This window comes from Diceros bicornis, chromosome 35, assembly GCF_020826845.1.
Source record: "Diceros bicornis minor isolate mBicDic1 chromosome 35, mDicBic1.mat.cur, whole genome shotgun sequence".
NCBI lineage: Eukaryota > Metazoa > Chordata > Mammalia > Perissodactyla > Rhinocerotidae > Diceros > Diceros bicornis.
In genome coordinates this window covers 6303478-6323401 of record NC_080774.1, presented here as the reverse complement: position 1 = coordinate 6323401, position 19924 = coordinate 6303478, and the positions used below count along the sequence as shown (strand labels likewise).

The 19924-nt window shown below is 63.6% G+C and overlaps 1 protein-coding gene across 1 annotated transcript in view; it reads right to left on the bottom strand.

Annotated features, from left to right (window-relative positions):
• NCOR2 (nuclear receptor corepressor 2) overlaps positions 1-19924 on the bottom strand; it is a 215602-nt gene that overhangs the window by 21100 nt on the left and 174578 nt on the right. The window contains 8 exon segments of the mRNA XM_058531253.1: positions 2771-2921; positions 5883-5986; positions 6231-6335; positions 6560-6662; positions 7350-7489; positions 8542-8703; positions 12899-13067; positions 14038-14158. Coding sequence (XP_058387236.1) covers positions 2771-2921; positions 5883-5986; positions 6231-6335; positions 6560-6662; positions 7350-7489; positions 8542-8703; positions 12899-13067; positions 14038-14158 — 1055 coding nt within the window.

Genomic DNA, 19924 nt, shown 5'->3' with positions numbered 1-19924 from the left:
GGACCAGCGACTGGAGCCAACAAGGGCTCGCATGCAGACCCGGCACAGGAGCCCACTGATCCCGGCCGAGGGAACCTGTGGCCTGCGGTCCAGCCAGGCCTGACCACCAGCCCCCCAGCCAGTCTCTCAGCTGGCCTGGGGGACTGTCCCAGGGGACTGACACGGATGGGAGAGGCCGGCAAGGTTCCCCCACCTGAACCCCAACCCGCCAAGCTGTTGTTGATGAGTAAGCATGTGCCTGTGACCACACAAGGGAACGTGAGTCTGTGCACACACACCTACACGCCGGTGTGACACATTGATACGAGCATGTGCCCTCACACGCGTGTGAGCAAAGATGCACACACAGTGTGAACACGCTGGGGATGCATGACCATTTGTGTGTCAACGTGGGTCTCTGCGAGTGTGTACACATGCGTGAGTGTGTGTGCGCATGTGCCTATGTCCACATGCGTGTATACATACGTATGTGCACTACAAGGTGCCTGGGGAGAGTGTGTCTGGGAAGGGAGGGAGGGGACGAGGGGTATCGTGGTGGCAGAGGTGGCCTCATCAAGCCAGGAGTCCGGAGGGTCAGCGACCGCAGGCTGGGCTCGCTGGCTGCCTGACAGGCCCCAGGGGGCAAAGGCTCCATCTCGCCCGTCTGGCGGGGGCTCCTCGGGGCTCTCCCTCCCAGGGCGGCTGCGTCCAGGGGCATCAGCCCGGAGCCGTGGGCCTGCCCCCCGGAGATAACAGGGTCCCTCGCTCCCTGTACATCACGGACCCTCAGAGCACCAGCCTGAACTCAGAGGCTGCCACCAGCAGCCTGCGGACGCGTCGTGTTGCTCTCTACAGATTTGCAAAATTAACTGCTGATGTTTCAGCACTGGAAGACTTCAGACAAAAATGGGGAGATGAGGTGTCTGGCTGGCAGGCTCACATTCACACAGGGCGACGTTCAGCTGCTGGGGGACACAGTGGCAGGTGCCCTTGGAGACGCGACAGTTGCTCTCAGGCTGCCACAGTTCTCCCTACTCCCTACTGCCCCACACCCACCGGCCAGCCGCCCTCGTCAGTCATTTGGCCCAGGACGCACATGAGAAATTAAAAGCCCTGATTGAAACCCATTTTGCAGATGATAAACTTAACGCCTGCAGAGGCTCAAGAACTGGTCTGGGGCCCGAGGTGAGACTCCACCCAGTGCTCTCTCTGCCCACAACACCCCGACTGCTGGCCCCTCCATCAGCCCCTCCCAGGGCCCCTGCTGTCCCCCGGGCACTCAGCCGGGACCGAGGCTGGCCCCAAGATGCAGGTGATGGCCTGGCCCTGACTGTCCCCCACTTGGCAGCAGAGAGAGGCCTGTGCCTAAGCCACATGGTCCCCCTCCACTTCCAGGAACGGGGCAGGGGGGAGGGCAGGCGGGCACAGGCCGGGTGGATGCAGAGGAAAAGCCGCTCGCTCGCCAGAAGAGAAGCAACCTAGGGTGCGGGTGCTGCCGGCCGCCGAGAGGGGCGCCCACTAGCAGCTGTTACTGCACACCCCCGGGTGCCCAGGCTACCAGGAAATCACGTCCCAGCTCTTCACTCCCTTAACCCCTTCCATGCAGGGCTCCTCGGTGCGGAGCCCAGAGCCCAGGAAAGGAGAGGGTGGGGAGCACAGAAGCGGGGGCCTGGGGTGCAAGGTGGGTGGAGGGTCATTCTGGTCATCAGCCCTTCGTGGCCACCCACGTGGTCAACTAGACAGCACAGCATCTGCTGGAAGCATGCTGGGCTGGAGGCCTGGGGTGTGGGCCTGGGCTTCTGCTCTCTGGGCCTCAGTTTCCCCACTGTGCTTCTAGCAAGGCTGGCCACAAGTCTGTTTCCTAAATCATAAAGAACCGGGCAGAAGTGGGAGGCAGCCAAGGCCAAGCCTCACCTGCGGCTGGCTCACGTACCTGCAGGGACGGGGGTGTCACCACCTCTCTGACGGTGCCTCCCAGTGTCACCCAGCCCTGCCTCCCTCCCCCCGTCCCAGGCCTCCTCCTCTCGAGAGGCCGGAGGGCGGCCTGGATGTCACGTACATCAGCTTCATCTGGAAAATGTGAATCAAAGCCTCCACCCTGGCTCTCAACCACTCGAGGGTAACAGGAGGGCCACCAGCTCCCCCAGTCGTTTTCCAAAGACATCTGGCTGCCCTCTAACCCCGACCACGTCTTTCTGGATCCTCCTCTCTCTTTTTTTTTGTGAGGAAGATCAGCCCTGAGCTAACATCTGTTGCCAATCCTCCTCTTTTTGCTGAGGAAGACTGGCCCTGAGCTAACATCCGTGCTCATCTTCCTCTACTTTATATGGGACGCCGCCACAGCATGGCCTGACAAGCAGTTCGTCGGTGCGCGCCTGGGATTCAAACCTGCGAACCCTGGGCCGCTGCAGCGGAGCGTGTGCAATTAACCGCTGCGCCACCGGGCCGGCCCCCTGGACCCTCCTCCTCTCTTGACTCCAGAAGCACCACAGCTGGGGTTTGGTGACGCGCCACAATGGATGGGCAGGCTTCCAGGACGCAAAATCAACAAGGCGACTTCCTATTTGCATCTCACGTGGGCGCCCCGGGAGCTCTCTGAGGGGGACCTCACCTGCTGTCCTCAGCCCCCGGCACACGGTCAGCTCCCAGTAAATACCAAGTGACCGATGACCAACCTCCCTCCAGGCCCCCATCAGTTCTCTCAACTCTAGATTCTCCCCTGGGCATCAAAGATCCCCTCGAAGGGAAGGAGGTCCCGCCCATCCCTGAAGTGGCCCACGACACAACTCACCCTCATAGGACAGCACGTGCCCCTTCTTGCCCTCGTAGATGACGTGGCCCTTGGGCAGGCCGTCCTCCCGGCTGCGCTCCAGGCGGCTTGGGCTGTCCTCGCCAAGGATCCTGGTGATGGTGCCCTTGTACAGGACGTCGGCCGGAGTGCCCTGGGGGCGCAGGGTAGGGGGGGTGAGCACCTAGCACACCGAGGCTGCGGACCCCTCACGCTCGCCAGACATGGCATGGGCATGATCCAGCATGTGTACACATGTGCCCTCCAAATCCGCACAGGCACACATGTGTTCAGTGCTGTGTCCACCAGTGCACATGTGTGCACACATGTGCTGCTTCAAAAGGGGAGGCACAGCCGCCAGAAAAGAACCACAGAGAACAAAACAACACCAGTAACGTTAACAGTAAGGAGCACTATTCAAGCGTCTACTACGTAACTGACACTATGCTGAGCACTTTCTATGTATCGACCCATTCAACCCTAGAGACGACCCCACGGCTGGCACTATTACTATGCCTATTTCAAATGGGGAAACTGAGGCACCAAGGGGTTAGGCGACTTAGCCCAGGATCACGTGGCTAATGGGGGCAGAGCTGGGACTGGAACGCAGGCAGCCTGGCCCCGAGCCTGTGTTCCCACCTGTACCACCCGGTTTCACTCCCCAGAGCTGTGACGCTCAGTCAGCCAGTCAGCGGCGGGCACGCGGGATTTCCGTCCGTGCTGGGCCTGTGACTTCGGTGTGTCCTGCACTTTGGTTTCCCAAAACAGCATGGGGATCACACCAGGGCAGGACACCAGAACCCCTGGCTCCAACCCGGGGGTCTCACCCTCGGCACTGACATGAGGGGCCGGACGACCCTCCCTGGCGGGGGGCCGTCCTGGACGGCACAGGACATTTAGTGGCACCCCAGCCTCTACCCACTAGAGGCCAGCAGTGCGCTGTGCTTCCCCGAACCGCGCCCCCAAGACATGACAGTCAACAAATGTCCCGAGACGCTGCCCAGGGTCCCCTGCGAGGCAAAATCGCTCAGTCAAGAACTACTGCCTTAGCAAGGTGAGCTCCCCGTGGGGGACGTATTCAAGCAGAGAGGAGACAGCCACTGGGCAGCATCCTGCCTGGGGCGCGTTCCCTGGGCCATGAACAGAGGACAGAAACCCAGCGAGGCTGGCGGCCCCTGAACGTCGGGACAGTATGTCCAAACTCCTGGGAATGGGAGATTCTCCGCCTGCGGCCTCTTCACGGCCCAGAGCCTGCAGCTATTGGGGCTGCCCAGCGATCTTCACCCTGAAGGTTGGCGGGAGCCCCTAGGACAGATGGCCATGTCCCGTGAGCCTCCGGTGGGATGTGGGGTCCCTGCCTGCCGGCACCCACTGCGTTAATGGATGCCCGTGTGTGCCCGTGTGCGTGCCTGTGTGTGTGTGTGTGGTGACCACATAGATTTCATCACATCTGGGCCGCAAGGCTATGGGAAAGTCTGGTGCTCACACATCTTGGCAGCTGCCACTCTCTGCCAGCAACAAAGGGGTGTGATTGACCAATGGCTCGGGTCACGGCCACCAGGAAACTGGGGCAGACAGGCTCAGGAACGTCAGATGTCAACCTTTAATCCCAAACGACTCCGTGAGAATGAAACTGCAAGGAATTCTTTTACCACAGGGGAAACTGAGTCAGCCCCCACTTCAGTGCATGTGTGGACTCGAGACTCTGTGCCCACGGCCTGGCTTTGCCCCATCCCTGCTCTCAGCACTCAGAGAAGCCGCCCTTGAAAGCTCACGATTTCAGAACCTACAGGTTTTGGAGAAACATGGAGCCTGACGGGCCTCCTCTGTGGTGTGATCCGAGGCCGCCCGAGTCAGAAACACCTCACTGTGCAGCCTCAATTGTCACCACTACTGTGTGCGTGTGTGTCCCTATGAGTGTGTGTCTGTGTGCGTGCACGTCTGTGCGTGTACATCTGTGCATGCACACGTGTGTGCTCCGGCTCCCCATTCTAGAGCCAGACACAGCTAGGCACAAAACCCTCGGTCCCCTGCTTACTAGCTACATGGCCTTAGTTTTAATCTCTGAGCTTCAGTCTCATCTGTAAAATGGGCCAATAGCACAGACGCTGCACCGATGTGAAGTGTCTTGTCTGTGGCGGGTGGAAGGGGAAGAAAAGAAAGCCCGGGCGCTCCGGACCCCAGGAGGTGGTGGGGCCACCCTCTGCATTCCACCGGCCAGGGAGGAGAGAGTTAAACGGGTCCCGGACGCACCGGGAGCCCCGACCTCGGTCAGGCAGAGACCCGAGCCCCATCCCTGACTCGTGGGGCATGCGGACAGCCCCTCTGCAGACCCCTGGATGGGCAGACTCGCTAGCCAATCCCAGCACCCCCCTCTGCGGAGCCGAAGGAGGCTGGCGCGCCTGATTGCAGCCCTCGGCCTGCCAAAGCCACAGGGTCAAGGTTGGCACGCAAGGAAACCTCCCTCATCTGGGGCTCAAGTCACAGAAAGGGAGGGTCTGACAGCACGCAAGGAGCGGCGGCCAGGGCAGGCTCAGCTCAGGCGCAGAAGCGCCTGACCACGGACCCCCTGAAGGCAGCCCGGGCTCGGTGGGGGGCAGGGGCGTGCGAACTCTCTCGCTGCTCCCACCACCTCGCTGACCTGAACGCCTCCTGCTCTCCTCTCCAGGTACCATGGCCCCCCTGCTGGTCCCTGCAATGCCACGGACCCTCCCACCTCTCGGCCTTTGCACATGCTGTTCCCTGGGCCCAAAATGCTGTTCCCTGAGATTCCTGCAGGGCTCAGACCCCCGGGAGGTCTCCCCGACTTGCCTGTCTACACGGCCTCGGCAGCCCCAGGCATGCTCAGTCTCCGTATTTTACTCAATTGGAGGCACCAGATGCTCTGAACTCATCTCAGCTTCTAACTGTGTGCATGCTCTGGCCCGCTTCCTTTCGCTACCACGCCAGCTCCCTGGGGCTGCGAGCTGCTCTACTCAGCACTAAGCACTGGCTCCCAGTGGACAAGGTCCCCCACACGCCAGAGGGAACAGACGCTGGCCCGCTGCTCCACCCACCGTCAGGGCCACAGCTGGAGGGGCACCTCGGTCCCTCCCAGCGCCCCCAGGACACCTACGTGGGTGATGGAGCCGCGGTAGGTGATGGGGCTCTCAGAAGGCACCCGCGTGCTGGGGATGCCCTTGGTGATGCTTCCTCCGGGCACCGAGCCCAGGGACGTCCCTGGAAGACACGAGACATGGGGGCTTACGCAGTGTCTGCAGCCCTTCTCCAGCCCCGGTCCCGAGAGCCAGCCGAATTGTGACCAGTGAGTCCCCGTTGGCGTCTCAACGCAGAGGCCCCGCCGCCCCTTCTCAGCAGGTTTTGGATAAAAGGTCCTGTTCCTGCTTTGACCCTCCAAGGAGTGGAGAGGCACCGCTGGGGACGGGGGCAGACTCCGGGCCTCCCACCCACCCCGGGCCCTCACCTCTCAGCACGGATGTCTCCTGGGCCGCGGGCACCCCCAGGCTCTCCGGTGGCCCAGCCTGGCCCCGTGGGGACAGCTGCTCCTGCTTCACTCCGCTGAAGGGCGCTGGGGATGAGCGAGAGCGTGAGCCGCGCCACTGGGGCAGGGATGCACAGGGCTGCCCGCCCGCCCCCCAGGGCTCAGGCCCAGCCCTGGCAAGGGGCTTCAGAGGGCCACTCTCCCTCGACATTTGGGCCGGAGTCCACGGGCCAAGCTGCCCTCCCTCAACCCCCAACACAGACAGAAGCAGCCAGGCTGGGTCATCCATGTGGGGGACCCCAGATCCTCACCTAGCTTCCTGGGGTCCACGGCGAGGGGCAGCCCCATGGTGACGGGGCCCACGGGGGCCTTGGCGTGCTCTGAGTACGGGACGTGGAGCTGCACAGACATTCCCTGTGGGGGCAGAGGTCGTGGGGTCACAGGGCCCCCCCCCCGGTCCCTCCACCACACGCCCAGTCCAGCCAGAGCACCCAACTCCCCCACAAGGGCCTGAGGGGAAAGGAACCTTGAGATCACACGCAGGCCAGCGAGGCCTGGGGCTTGGGCCTCCGCCCTGCTGCCCCGCTGAGTGACTGTGGACAAGTCACTGATTTAAAGAGCCTTGGTCTCCTCACCCGCGAAGCGGCCACTGTCACCTGGCACGGTCTAAAGAGGATGGCCACGCCAGCGCTCTGGGCAAAGTGGACGCTGGCCCTGCCCTGCACCGCACGGGGGCCGGTCAGGGAGGAGAGAGGCAGACGGCCACGGCCCTGGGCTCACCATTTGCCGGCTGCTGTGTGTCTAGTGCATTCGATCTGCCCTTTCACAGAGGGGAAACCGAAGCACAGAGAGGTATGTAACTTGCCCAAGGCCACTCAGCCTGGCTGCAGAGCCCAAGCTCTTGACTGCCCCACGGGGTGACCTCCCAAGGGCCCGAGTGCCTGGAGCAGGCTCCAGCCAGCGGGGACCCCAGCACTGCTGTGAATGGAGACGACCCCGCCCCCCCAGACATCAGTGGTCCCAATGCCCCCACTTTGCAGATGGAAAGACAGAGCCCCGAGAGAGGAAGGGGCTGCTCCCGGGGCCACCCTCCCGCCTCACCTGGGCGATGGCACCCATCTGCCTCTCGAGGACGCTGGGGTGCTTGGTGGAGGAGATGAGGGGCGGTGGGTTGGAGATGGCGGGAGGCCGGGGCAGCACGGGCCGGGCGCTGTCGTGGAGGCCCAGGGGCAGCGGATGGCCTGTAAGGACACATGTCCGTCCATCACAGGGCCCCAGGAGTGGTCATGTCCCGCCGGACAGACCCCCGGGGCGCCCCCACCTCTCCCCAGGCCCGCCAGGGCATGCCCGTCCACACGCGCCCTTGCTGCCCCTCCTGTCTCTGTCTCTGTCCCGATGAGCCACCCGTGGCCTTGGTTCAGACACCACAACCCCAGGGCAGGCTCCCTCCACCCGGGCCCCGGCACACCCTTAACTGGTGTCCCCATGCCCACTTTACTCCCTAATAGTCCATTCCCCTCATGAGAACCAAAGGGATCTTCCTGAAAAGTCTCCCCCTGTGGGAAACCTTCCATGGCCCCCCACTGCCCTTGGGGTCACGGCTTAACCCCCAACATGGCTTTCAGGTTCACTTGACCAGGCGCTCGCGGTCTCCCTAGGCCCACTGGGCACCAGGCTTCCACCGTGGCAGCCTGATTCAGTTTCTCAAACGTCACCTCTTTCCTGCCTCTGGACCTTTGCACATGCTGTCCCTCTGCCTGGCATGTCTTTCCCTGTTCTTCTGCTGGCTCACGTGGCCCACTCATCCTGCAGGATCAGCTCTGCTTAGGGCGGCCTTTGCTGACACCACAGTCCATTCTCAGCCCCTGGCTAAGCCACTCCTATTGCTGGTGGTGCCCAGCCAGACTGGAGAACCCAGAAAGATTTCAACCCAGCCTGACTATCTGTCAACCAAAGCAGCCCCACCCCACCTCCCCGGGCTTTTCTCTCACCTGCCTGTTCTCTAGCTCTAAGTCACTGGTGGAAGACAGAGCTCCCACCCTAAGCCAGCCCCTCACCAGCTCAAGCACCTCCTATGACTCCCTACTGCCAGTTGCTTTGATCCCAGTTCTGCAGATTTCTCAAATCTCAACAATCCCACCGAGCAGACCATCCCTCCCACTGGGTCCCATCAGACTCTAAGATCCTTTTGCACGCAGTTCTGAGCCAGTGCAAACAGTCGGTGCCCAATGACTGTGCGCTGACTGACTCAGCATGGCAGCTGAGCAGCCCGCAATCAGGCCGAGCTACTCACCGGGTGGGGCGTAGGAGAAGGCCGAGGGGTCGGGGGCGTGCGGGGAGGCCTTGATCACCTCACGAGGGGGCACGGGGAAGGGCAGGCCCGACGTCCAGCACGGGGGCTCGGCGGGCAGCTTCTGGCCCTCGGCCGCAAAGGTCGGGAAGAACACGGGCTTCTCTGCCGAGGGGACGGGGAGGGGCGGTCAGCCATGCTCGGCCAGCCCGCGGGAACTCACAGCCCCACCGCCCCTGCTCAGACAGGCCTCCCCGTGCCCACAGAGCTGGCCTCGGGCAGGGGCGGGGTCTGTGATGGAAGCCCCCCCCGGTCTGCGGGCTGGGCACCGCTTGGAGCCCCCTGACGATCTGCTCAGCACAGGTGTGTATCTTGGGGGGTGGGCTGGGGGCTCTCGGCGGCCCCTGGGATCCCAGGGAGCTTCTGAGTCCCGGCGCTGGGAACCCTGCGACACTTGCCCAGCACCAGGCAAGCAAGGGCCCCAGACGAGCTTTCAGACCGGGGGGACACGGCGGCACGGGCCCGCCACCCGATGTCGTTCACACACTTGCTCTGGGGCACGGTCACGTCCGCCCGTCTATTTATCGTCCACGGCGCAGCTGAGCAATTGCAGCAGAGACCGTCTGCCCGAAAAGCCTAAACTGCTTACTATCTGGCCCCTTCTAGAAGCAGCCTGCTGCCCTCTACACAGTGACGGGGGTGGTCAGAGCCACGTGCCTGTTCTGGACTCTGGCTAAGAGTGCAGACGCTCGGGGTAACCACCACCAGGACGTCGGCTGGTCTGCTGAGCGCGGGCTGCGAGCAGGCCACTGTGCTGAACCCAGCGCCCGCGTAGACTCAACAGCCTCCTCGCCAGCTCGTAAGGAAGAGACTCAGACCACTGTACAGAGGGGGAAACTGAGGCACAGACTGGCCAAGTCAGGATCTGACCCCTTGACCTCCTGGCTGGTGCAGCTCAAACAACACGACAACAGTGGGGCCATCGCTGTCCCCAGGCCTCCGTGGGCGGCTCTCGTCTCAGTGCTCTGTGAGTGTGGACTCACTTATCCTCACGACACCCTGCAAGGGACCAGGATTGTCCCCCCTTCACAGGTGTGACAAGGGGCTGGGAGGGGCAAGTCACCCAGCCAAGGCCACAGCCGGCAAGAAGCGGAGGGAGCCTCAGGCCAGGTGGTCGGGCTGCAGACCGGACCTCGACCTTCGCTACGCACACTGCCCACAAGAGACGAGCAACGACGGGCCCCGACGCTCAGGCCTGGGGATGGCCCGTGGACACGGCCAGACGCCCAGGGGCTCAGGTCTGCCTTCACGACGTCCTCCCGCTGGCTCTCACTCTGCTGAAATCTGTCCCAAGCTCTGAGCCTCTCCCTTGAGAATTGGCGTCAAGCTTGAGGACCGATCCATCCCAGGGGGAGGTAACTGACTGAGAAGTTGGGCCGGGGACGGGAAGGGCAGGCAGATGTCATCTCTTAGGCCACCTCCAGAGGACAAAGGAAGGTTCTGAAGACCATGAAGGCGTGGTGGGAGCGTGCTGGCATCGATTAGTGATGCCTGCTGTGGGCACGGCAGGTGGGAGCAGAGACCCGTGTGCTGCTCATCTTCCATTTCTCTCCTTGAAGAGCTGGGGTTCCCCTAGAACTCGTGCCCTGGTGAAGTGGGTAGGGGCCACCACAGGAGGGGGTCACAGATGCGGGGAGTAACTCAGTGTGGGGATTCTCACGCTCAACCAGGCCCTAACGGAGGGGCCCACACAGGACCTGCCTGGGTCGGGAAATTCCACAAACACCCTGGACCTCGCTCGCCCAGCCACCCCATCCTGTGTGCGCCCTGGCTGCTTTGTGCAGCTCAGCTTTGGCTTCGGGGGGCGGGGGTGGAGTGGGGTGGCCTCCCTCCGGTGCTTGGAAGGGAAACTTGGGGCTGGGCCAGGCTGGGCAGGCGGCCGAGAGCCTGGAGAGACAACCTGTTCCTCCAGCTGGGCCCAGGGGAGCCCGAGGGACCAGCTTGGCTGAGCTGCTCCATGCCGGAGCCAGGCGGTGGGGAGGCTCCCGAGAGACCAGAGAGGGGGTGCTGGGTGTCAAGCGCCTGGGGCACTGAGCAGCAGCCCAGACCTCCTGAGAAACCACGATGTGCTCAATGCCGGGTGCAGCGTCTCCCCTGGGGAGCGATTCCAGGAAACAGCACGGCCCTCCGCCATGCAAACTGGCCGAACGCCAGACCCGGAAACCACTGGCGGTGGCTCTCTTTCTCTAGGACAGGGCCTGAGACCCGCCCCAGCAGCCCCCGCTGGCCCCGTGTGGGGCCCGGCCGCCCAAGTGCAGCCCAGTCCTGCTCAGATCGGGCACCGGCCACAGCTGTCTGGCCCCTCACATCACTCTGCGGCTACCCGCCTGGGCTGCTGCCCCAGCCTGGAATGTCCCTCCAGAGTCAGACCCCCGTCCACACTGCGCTCTCGCCCAGCAAGCCCCGCCTCGCCGTGGGGCAGCCCGGGCCCAGCATGGGTGGCCGGTGGGGACCCGGGGGACGGCAGACATCCCACCCTCATCCCCACCCTCAGCCTCATCAGCAACTCCTGATGCTCCCTGCCTCCCCACCTCCACGTCACCCGTGCAGGAGTCCAGAATGCCACCGTCGCTGCCCAGGAACAGCTCTGCAACTCCTGCTAGCCCTTTCTCCTCAACAGTGGTCAGAGAGAGACATCTTTCCAAAATATAGATCAGATTACCCACTTATGCCCCCAACAGACACACTTAAAAGTCCTCCAGTGAAGGCTTCTGCTGCACCTGAGACAGAATCCCCACCGTACCGCAGCCCACCAGGCCCTACACGATCTGGTCCCCCATTTCCCTCTCCGACCTCCTATCCTCCGCCATCCCCAGCCACAATGAGCTCCTGACAGCTCCTCAAACACATCAAGCTTGTTCCCACCCCAGGGCCTTTGCACATGCTGCTCCCTCTGCCTGGAAGCCCTTCCCCAGACCTTCCCACGACTGACAGCTGCTGCTCTCCACAGAGACCCCTCCCCGAGCCCTTCATCGCTCACCCCGTTTTCTTTCTTTCCCTGCATGAACTAAAGTCACCTTGCTTCCTCACGTGTGCCCTGGCTTAACCTCCTTCTCACTCACAAAAACAGCGGCTCCTTAGAGCGGGGACTTGACCTCGCTCCCCGCTGAACCCTCGCTGCCTCACCCAGCGCTTGGCCATGGTCGGTGTTCAACACCGTCCCGGCCCAGCAGCCACACGGTGGCCTGTGTGCCGGCCAGGACGTGCACCTGCCCGTGCTCGTGGTGTCTGAGACTTCCTGTGGCAAGTGAAGGCAGGCAGGGCGGCCGACTGGACGGGGAGTGTCTGGCAGGCCCGTGTCACTTGTGGGAAGCGTGGTGCCGTCCTCCTTCAGGGACAGCCCTGCTCTTTGTCCTGAGGCAGGCATGTAGCCCCGCCCGCAGGGAGGCCCCCGGCCGAGGGCCAGCCGGCTTTCTAGGGAAGCAGGGACGCTGCACAAGACGCAGTGGGGGTGGGCGCAGGCGGATGGCCTCAGCCCGCCCCTGGGCTGCCCGGGTCAGGAGGGTGGCCTCGGGGCCCCTGCTCTCAGACCCCGAGTGCAGAGGGCAGGAGCCCAGGCTGGCCCAGCGCGGGAGAACCCTGGGGGACCGGCCCCTGAGGCCTGCAACGTGCCCCCCGTGTGGCAGGCTGCCCTTTGGGGACCCAGGCCCAGAACTTCTTGGGTCCAGTGGGGAGTGGGGCAGAGACAGAAGCTCCAGAGAACAAGAAGCCACGCCCCACCAGTCCTGACCTTGAGCTTCACGTGGCAACAATAAAGCACGTGCCATGGCCGCAACACAGCTGCCCGGGGAATCACCCCGCTGGCTCCCCGGCAAACCCAGTGACCTTGGCCTGGACGAAGGTCAGGAGAGAGCTGCAGGGGGCGGCACTTCCTGCCCAGGCCCCAGAGTTGCTGCCAGCTGGGCAGTGAACCTCATCCATGGTTCTAGAAGCTCACGTATGGATTGAATCACACGAACCAAGGCTGAGCCATAGGCGAGATGTTTTTGTGCATGTACAACGCTTTTGAAAATTTGGAAAAGTTGCCGATGTTGAGAAACTAGATTTCACGTGAAGAGAGGATTTCCGGCTTCTCCGGAAGAACAACCCCAGGCCTGTAGTGCCACATGTCCACTTAGAAAGAACACGAGTTCTCCCATTTGCCATAGTCCCCACCACTCCCTGCTGCCTCACCCCCACTGTTTTACTCACTGTGGCCTGCCCTGCACACAGGCTTCGAGTTTGCAGCAGCTGCTCTAGACACACAGACGTCCCGTCCCCGCCCGCCGGCTCCCCGCTCTCAGCCGCGGCCCACACTTACCCTCCTTCTCGGCAGGGGGCACGGGGCTCCTGCTTTTGCCTCGAGGGCTGTTGCTGGGCTGCTGAGGGGCGTCGCTCTCGGGCTGCAGGTGCGGCGGTGGCTGGGCGGGGGCGGCTGGCTTGGCGGGAGCCACGTCCTCTCGGGGGGGCTCATGGGCTTTGGTGAGCTGCTGAGGGAAGCGGGGAGAATCGCGCACCTTTACGGGCCATCACGGGTGGCAGAAGTCAGGGAAGGCCGTCCAGGCCCCCTGCGTGTGACCGCCTGGAAACTGAGGCCCAGAGAGGCAGCGACACGCCCAAGGGCACACGGCCTGAGGGCCAGGAGGGTGGGTCTTTGCACAAGCGTGCGGGGTGTGCCCGCCCTCCCAGGGTGCCCGCTGCCTGGCAGTGGACGGGAGGGAACTCCTCCCCTGTACCCCAAGCCTCTCTGGGTCCCAGAGAGACCGGGACTGACACACGGGACTGCGCTGGCCCCGGGAGCGGGTGGCACAGCCTGGCACACCCCGTGCCCCTCACTCAGAGGCCGCGGGCAGTTCTGAGTCTTTTAGCCACAGCCCCAGCTGCGTCCGGGCAGCCCAGGCCCCCTCCCGGGAGAAGGACAGCTCGGTAGCAGCTGTGCCACCACGAGGGGCACCTCCAAGGGGCCCCCTGCTCGGGCCTCCACAATCTTCGGGGGGCCCTCCCCAGAGGGATTCTATTCTTCGGGGGGCCCTTCCCATAGAGATTCGATACGACTAGGGGGTCCCACTCTTCTCTGAGGTGCTGACAGCCGAGAGACCCCCTGCTCCCACAGCCTCGTGCCTGGTCTGCGGGGATTCTGGAGAACCCTCGAAGGCGGGGGCGGGGGAGCAGAGGAGAGGCTCCAAGGGCACGAGGAGGGGACCGGCAGGCCGCGCCCGCCTCCCCCAGAGCCCCACCGCAGCCCCCCCCCCCCCCCGGCTGTTCCCGCCTCATCCCCCCGGGGAATCTTCCAGGAAAGGGAGGCGCCGGGAAGAGCCAGCGCGGCTGCAGGTGCAGGCCCCACCCACCCCGAGGGGGCCCCCACCGCGAGGCCTCAGCTCCTGTCCCCGGAGCAGGAAGGGGGGGCGGGGGCGCGCTGGCTCGGCAGGCGTCCTGGGGCCCGGGGGCCTGGGCACTCACGATCGGGGGGATGGCGGCCGCCCGCTGCTTCAGCTGTTTCAGGTCCAGCGGCTTCTGGGGGGAGGCGCTGGCTCTGGCGTCGCCGGTCGGCGTGAGGAGGCTGGGCCGCGGCGACAGCAGCCTGAGGGGGAGAGGCGTCAGGCCGCGGGCTCACAGCTGGCCGCGGGGCGGGGAGGCGCACGTCCAGGGGCGCCCGGCCGAGCGGGTGGGAGCGGGGCAGGGGTCCTCCCTCCAGCCCCAGCACAGCGATCCCGGTGGGATCAAACAGCCCCCCGAGACCGCCCAAAGCAAGGAAAGTCCCAGAGAACCCAGACCAGGGCCCACACCCCGCACGGCCCCTCAGAAGCTGCTGGAAAGCAGAAGAATCCAGCAGATTAAGGCTCAGGGAGCTTAAGAGATTCCGGGAGATTATTCATCACCCCAACATGAGAGGCTCGGGCGCCGGGGGGGGGGTCGCGGGCACGGAGTTGAGTCGACCTCGCTTACTGGAGACGGGAGTCGGGGCGCCCACCTGCTCACCCAGAACGCCCCGCTCCCCAGAATCTCGCCCGCCCCGGGCGTGCGCCGCGCGTGGGGGGCCAGTCAGCGCGTCCCTCGCCGCCCCCGGGGCTGCCGGCCCCTGCCCAGCTCTCAGCTCCCTCCTGCAAGCTGCCCTCGCGAGCACACGGCAGGCCCAGCGCTGCGCATGGGGCGCGCGGGGGAGCCCCAGACGCCGCGTCTGCCCGCAGCCACCGGGGCCGGCCAGATGACCAGGCAGCGCGCGAGGGCCTCGGCCCGGGCAAAACGAAGGCGGGTCCCCAAAGCCAGAGGGTCCTGGCAGCACAGCCCCTACTGTGCGCCGTGACCAGACCAGCTGATGCCACAAGCAGACTGTAGCCACGGCCACTGCCTTCGAGGTGAGGCCGGAGACAACCGGACGGGCTCCTGCCGCCCAGTGCCCAGCAGCTGGCACCAGACCCCCAGCACAGAGCAGGGCCCAGCTCCTTCCTGCCGACGGAGCGGGCGGACAAGGGACGTGTGGCCCAGGTGCCCTCTGCTCCCTGCGGTGACAGGACCACGGCCCGTGACAGGCCAGTCCCGAGGGCACCAGCCTCCCGCCTGCATCTGCCACACGCTCGGCTGAGCAGCAACACGCGGTGACCCCTGCTGGGGCGGCCCACGGCAGGCGAGGGATCGCACACAGAGGACGGGCGTCCTGACCTCTCCAGGCTCACTGCCACCGTCCTCCCCACCCGCTCCCCCTCCCTCGCCCTCTCCAGATCCCGCTCGCACTCCGAGGACCACCCAAGGCTGCTCCCTTTCCTGCTTCCCCGGACTCAGCCCCGCATCACCCGCCACTCTCGGGCCAGGCACCCCGACCAGGTCCAAGCACCAACGTCTTCAGAGTCGCCACATCCCCCTCCTCCGGCTTCAACTGCCCCCACACCCAGCTGCCCCTCCCCTCATGGCGACTTCCCGTTGTCCGTTTAAACCAGCGCGTTTGTAAACTTCAATTTAAAAATGACTATACGGCCTCCACTTTGGAAGGCAGCGTGACAGCTCCTTAAGAGGCGCATCATAGCACTAGCACACGACCTGGCTATTCCACTGCGGGTGCGTGCCCAGGAGAACTGACGACGCATCCACACCCAGACTCGTTCACGAAGGATCACAGCAGCTCTGGTCACAACCGCCAAATGGTGGAGATGACCCAAGTGTCCCAAAACGGAAGAAGGGAGAAACAAAATGAGGTCCGTTTATACAGTGGAATACGACTCAGCCGTGAAAAAGGAATGAAGCACTGACACCTGCTACACCGTGGATAGACCTCAAAAATATGATGCTGAGTGAGAGAAGCCAGACACAGAAGGCCACATAGTGTATGATTCCACTGATACGAAACGTCCGGAACAGGGAAATCCACAGAGACAGAAGGCAGATGAGCAGTTGCGGGTCTGTGGGGAGTGAGGGGTGACTGCTGATGGGTGCGGGGTTTCTTTTTGGGCTCATGAAAATGTTCTGGAATTAAATAGTGGTGACAACCACACAACTCTGTGAATATACTAACAACCACTGAACTGTACCGTCCATGGCTGAATTGTACGGTCTGTGAATTACATCTCAACAAAGCTGTTACAAGGAAAAAAATAAGGAATATACTGTGTGCTAGCCATGAAATCAAGGGTTTGACAGATTAACTGTATTGTGTGTACCAACAATAAAATAACGATGTTAAATTATTTGTTGTGTAAAAATATAAAAGTACTTTGATACAAATTTTAAAGTTAAAAACAAATTCTTGTGTCTGTGTAAATATGATTTTGTAGAGACACAAATATGTTTTCAGAACACACACAAAGCAGTGTCCGTGTCCCTCTGTCACTGAACTAGTCTCAGGCCCCTGACCTGCCTTGTCTCTCGGTGGCTCCGCACCCAGGCAGGGGCAGCAGGCTGGAAGGGAGCAGGGACAGGCACCAGTGGGGCGACGTGCACGCAGGCCCAGACCCCTCTTTCCTGAGACCCCCTCCCAGAGTGAGGCAGGCCCTCAGCGGGGACTGGGGCCACAGGCACAGCACTTTACAGTTTACAAGAGGTCTCCGGATGCCAGCCCAACCTCTCACTGAAACAAGAGCCACATCCAAGAACAAGGGTCTGGGTTTGGACCCTCGACAAGCCTGAGGGTCCTGAGCCCTGGAGGGAGCGGGAAGATGCTTGGCGCTCACGTGGCCCCCGGGCTCCCCTCGTCCCAGCAACCGCAGTGGACACGTGCCTCCGGGAGCCCTCCTCACGGCCCGCCCGCCCTCCGTTCTCTCTCCTTTGTTTCCTTGGCAGACAGCAGCTTCTATTCTCCTCTCTGGAAGCCCTGCAGGGTGGGGGCTCTCAGAGCCTGGCACAGCGCGTGACCGGGAGGGGCAGGCGGGGACGCCGGCAGCACGGCTGGGAGCAGCCAGGGCCCTGCCTGGCCCTCCCAACCCTGTGGTTCAGGGCTCGGGCTCCGAGTTCAAATCCCACCTTCAGCCGCGCCACTTAACCAACTGTGCCTCAGTTTTCCCATCTGTAAAATGGGTATAGGAACAACCGCGCCCCCCCCAAGGGCTGCTCTGTGGGTGTTGATGGGGGTTGGGCCACCTTCCTGTGACTACAGTTCTTCTTCCCACCCTGGAGGGCCAGGGCTAGGGGAGAAGACGGAACAAAAGGGACTGGGGGCACACTGGCCTGTGACAGTGCCCCCTCTCTGCTGAGCCCCCACCTCGGCCTCCCCATTCTTATGGGGCTGGGATCATCCTTGCCACCAAGCTGGGGTGGGGAGGGCAAGGGAAGGCTGGCTCATGAACAGCGTCCATACAGACCCAGTCACATCGCTCCCCTGAGCCCCCGGGATAAAACCCTGACTCCTCACCCCGCCCACAGGGCCCCTGCCCACCTCTGTGACCTTCTCTCCCCCTCACTTGCTCCACTCCCTGCCACAGGCCTCTGCCATCTACTGAACATAAGCTCATGCAGCCACAGGGCCTTTGCACTGGCTGTTCTCTCTGCTGGCTGTCCCTCCCACACCTCACACTACCGGCTCTGACCATCCTTCAATGGACAGGCCTTCCTGACTGCTCCGTCCCCTCCCCCCGTCGTTCCATCGTCCACACGAGCAGTTGCGTTACTCCTTCACTGTCTCAGTTTCACACTAGCCCCTCTCACTAGAATGTAAGTGCCCTGGAGTCAGGGCCTCGGCTGTCCTCTCCCAGAGTCCCTCACACTGCTGCCAGCCAGTCACTTACAGGAGAAAGAAATAAAGGAGAAATTGCTGTTACTAGTCTTCCAAAATTCCAGGAGCTCAGCAGAAGCCACACCCCAGCCCCCTCCTGGCGTGGCCCCTGGGGTTCCTGAAGCAGTGCCCTCGCCCAAGGGACGGCAGCGCACTTCTCACTGAGCACGCCCGTGGGCCTGGCACCAGGCTGGCAGCCTCCGGCTCGTGACTCCATCATTGCCACGGGGAGCCCTCAGCGGGGACCCCCACACCCGTCTCATAGACGAGAACACGGAGCCGGGGAAGGGACCCTCCGAAGGCTGGCCCTGCTGCAGAGCGCCCGGGGCACCGCCTCCGGGAACCGGAACGGGGCGGGCGGGCGAGCTCGAGGCTCTGCAATCCCAGCACCATCTCTGGTCGTCGTCCAACCAAGCTCCCCGGCCGCGCGGCCGGGCGGAGAGCAAAGCAGAATGCGCCTGTCTCTCCCGAGTCGTCCGGCCGGGTGCCAGGACGAGACGCACCTTGTGTCGCTCCAGGGACGCCCAGTGCACCGCGCCGGGGCTGCCAGGCGGGAAGGAGGGCGGTGGGCAGGTGGCCAGGCCCCAGGGTCGTCCAGGGGGCCCCCCCGCCTGCCCGCCCTTCCAGAAGGCCCCAGCTGCCAGGGCGAGCTCTGACGCATCTCGCCTGCGTCCTCGGCGCCCGCCTGGCCCTGCAGGGCTGCGGCCGGGGGAGGGAGGGTGGCCGGCCGCCAGCCAGGAAGAGGTCAGCAGGCTGGCCCGGGGCCAGCCTCCCCCCGAGGGCGGGACACCGACCTCGGTCACACAGGGCGTGATAAACCAGGTGTCCTGACTCCCAGCCCCGGGCTCCCGCTCCCCCGCTCCCCAGGGATCGAATGCTGGACGTTCAGGCAGGAGTGGACGGAAGCCAGGCCCGGCTGGCGGAGGGAAGGACACGTCCCCGGCTGGGGCTGTGGGGGGCGGCAGAGGCTGACAGCAGCCTGCAGGGCTGCGGGCCTGGCCCGAGGGGTCCGGCGGGGCTGACGGGATCCGGGCCAACCCTCCCGCTCTCCGGCCTGGGCAGGCCGTGTGTACCCAAAACACAGGCTCCGGGAGGCCGCTTCCCGGCGTGGCTGCCCCATGAGCTCAGCACCCTTCCCGCTGAGAGCAGAAACACGAGTCTCCATGACTCTGGCCCCGCGGCCAGCAGGAGCAGGGCGGGGATCCTCCCGCCCTGACCCTGTTACCCAGGCACAGAGAGCGAGTGCAGCCGCCAGACCCTGGCCCAGGGCCTCCCCGGCAGACGGAGCCGCCGTGAGCACTGTTTGCAGAGCTGCGCCTGTCAGGCAAGAAGCTGAGGGATTCTGCGCCCTCAGAAACCTGCTGGCCGGGCCTTTGCTTACCACAGGGCCCCCACCAAACCATCTGTCCCTCACACATGGGGTAAGGCTCCTGCCAGCAGTGGCCCCGGGGCCCGGACACAGGACACAGAGGACGGGACGATATGGCTTTTGTGGGAGATATGGAGACCCGGAGAGCTCTGAATGGATCTGATTTTCATAGGAAATGTTCTAGAACTTGCCATCTTAACGTACCCCAAGGTGAATCACGGGGCAGAGGAAACGAGTGAACGCATCAGATTTGAGAGTCAGATTTTCCTCCCTCTGGCTCTGCCCAGAACTTTTCCAAGAGACGTGAGCGGAGAGAAAACAGACCGCACTGTTTTCAGTCAAAATAAAAGTGACTGCCTGCCTCACTAGAGAACAATTCCTCCCGAGCCGCCAGATGCGCGGGGAGCAGGTCCCCACACCTCTGCCCGGCCGCCGCCCTCGGCCTGCCCCGGGCGAGGAGCCCCCTGGGCTGGATGTGGTATAATCCAGGGGTCCCAGGGCTGGGGGGACAGGCGCCCCACGCCAGGAGCGAGGACAGAGGTGAGAAAGGGAGGAACACACTCAGACAGCAGACCCAAAGGATGGCACAGGGCCCGTCAGGCCACCCACCCCCACACGGCACACATCTCTGTGAGGAGAACTCGCTCCTGCTACTGCCATTCCCACAGCTCTGGCGGAGAGGGGCCCGGACCACCAGGCCAGAGCGCCCCAAGTTCCGAGCCCGGACTCCGGGGGATGGGAGAGGAACCACCAACTGTCTCGGGGGTCTGCTGTTTCCC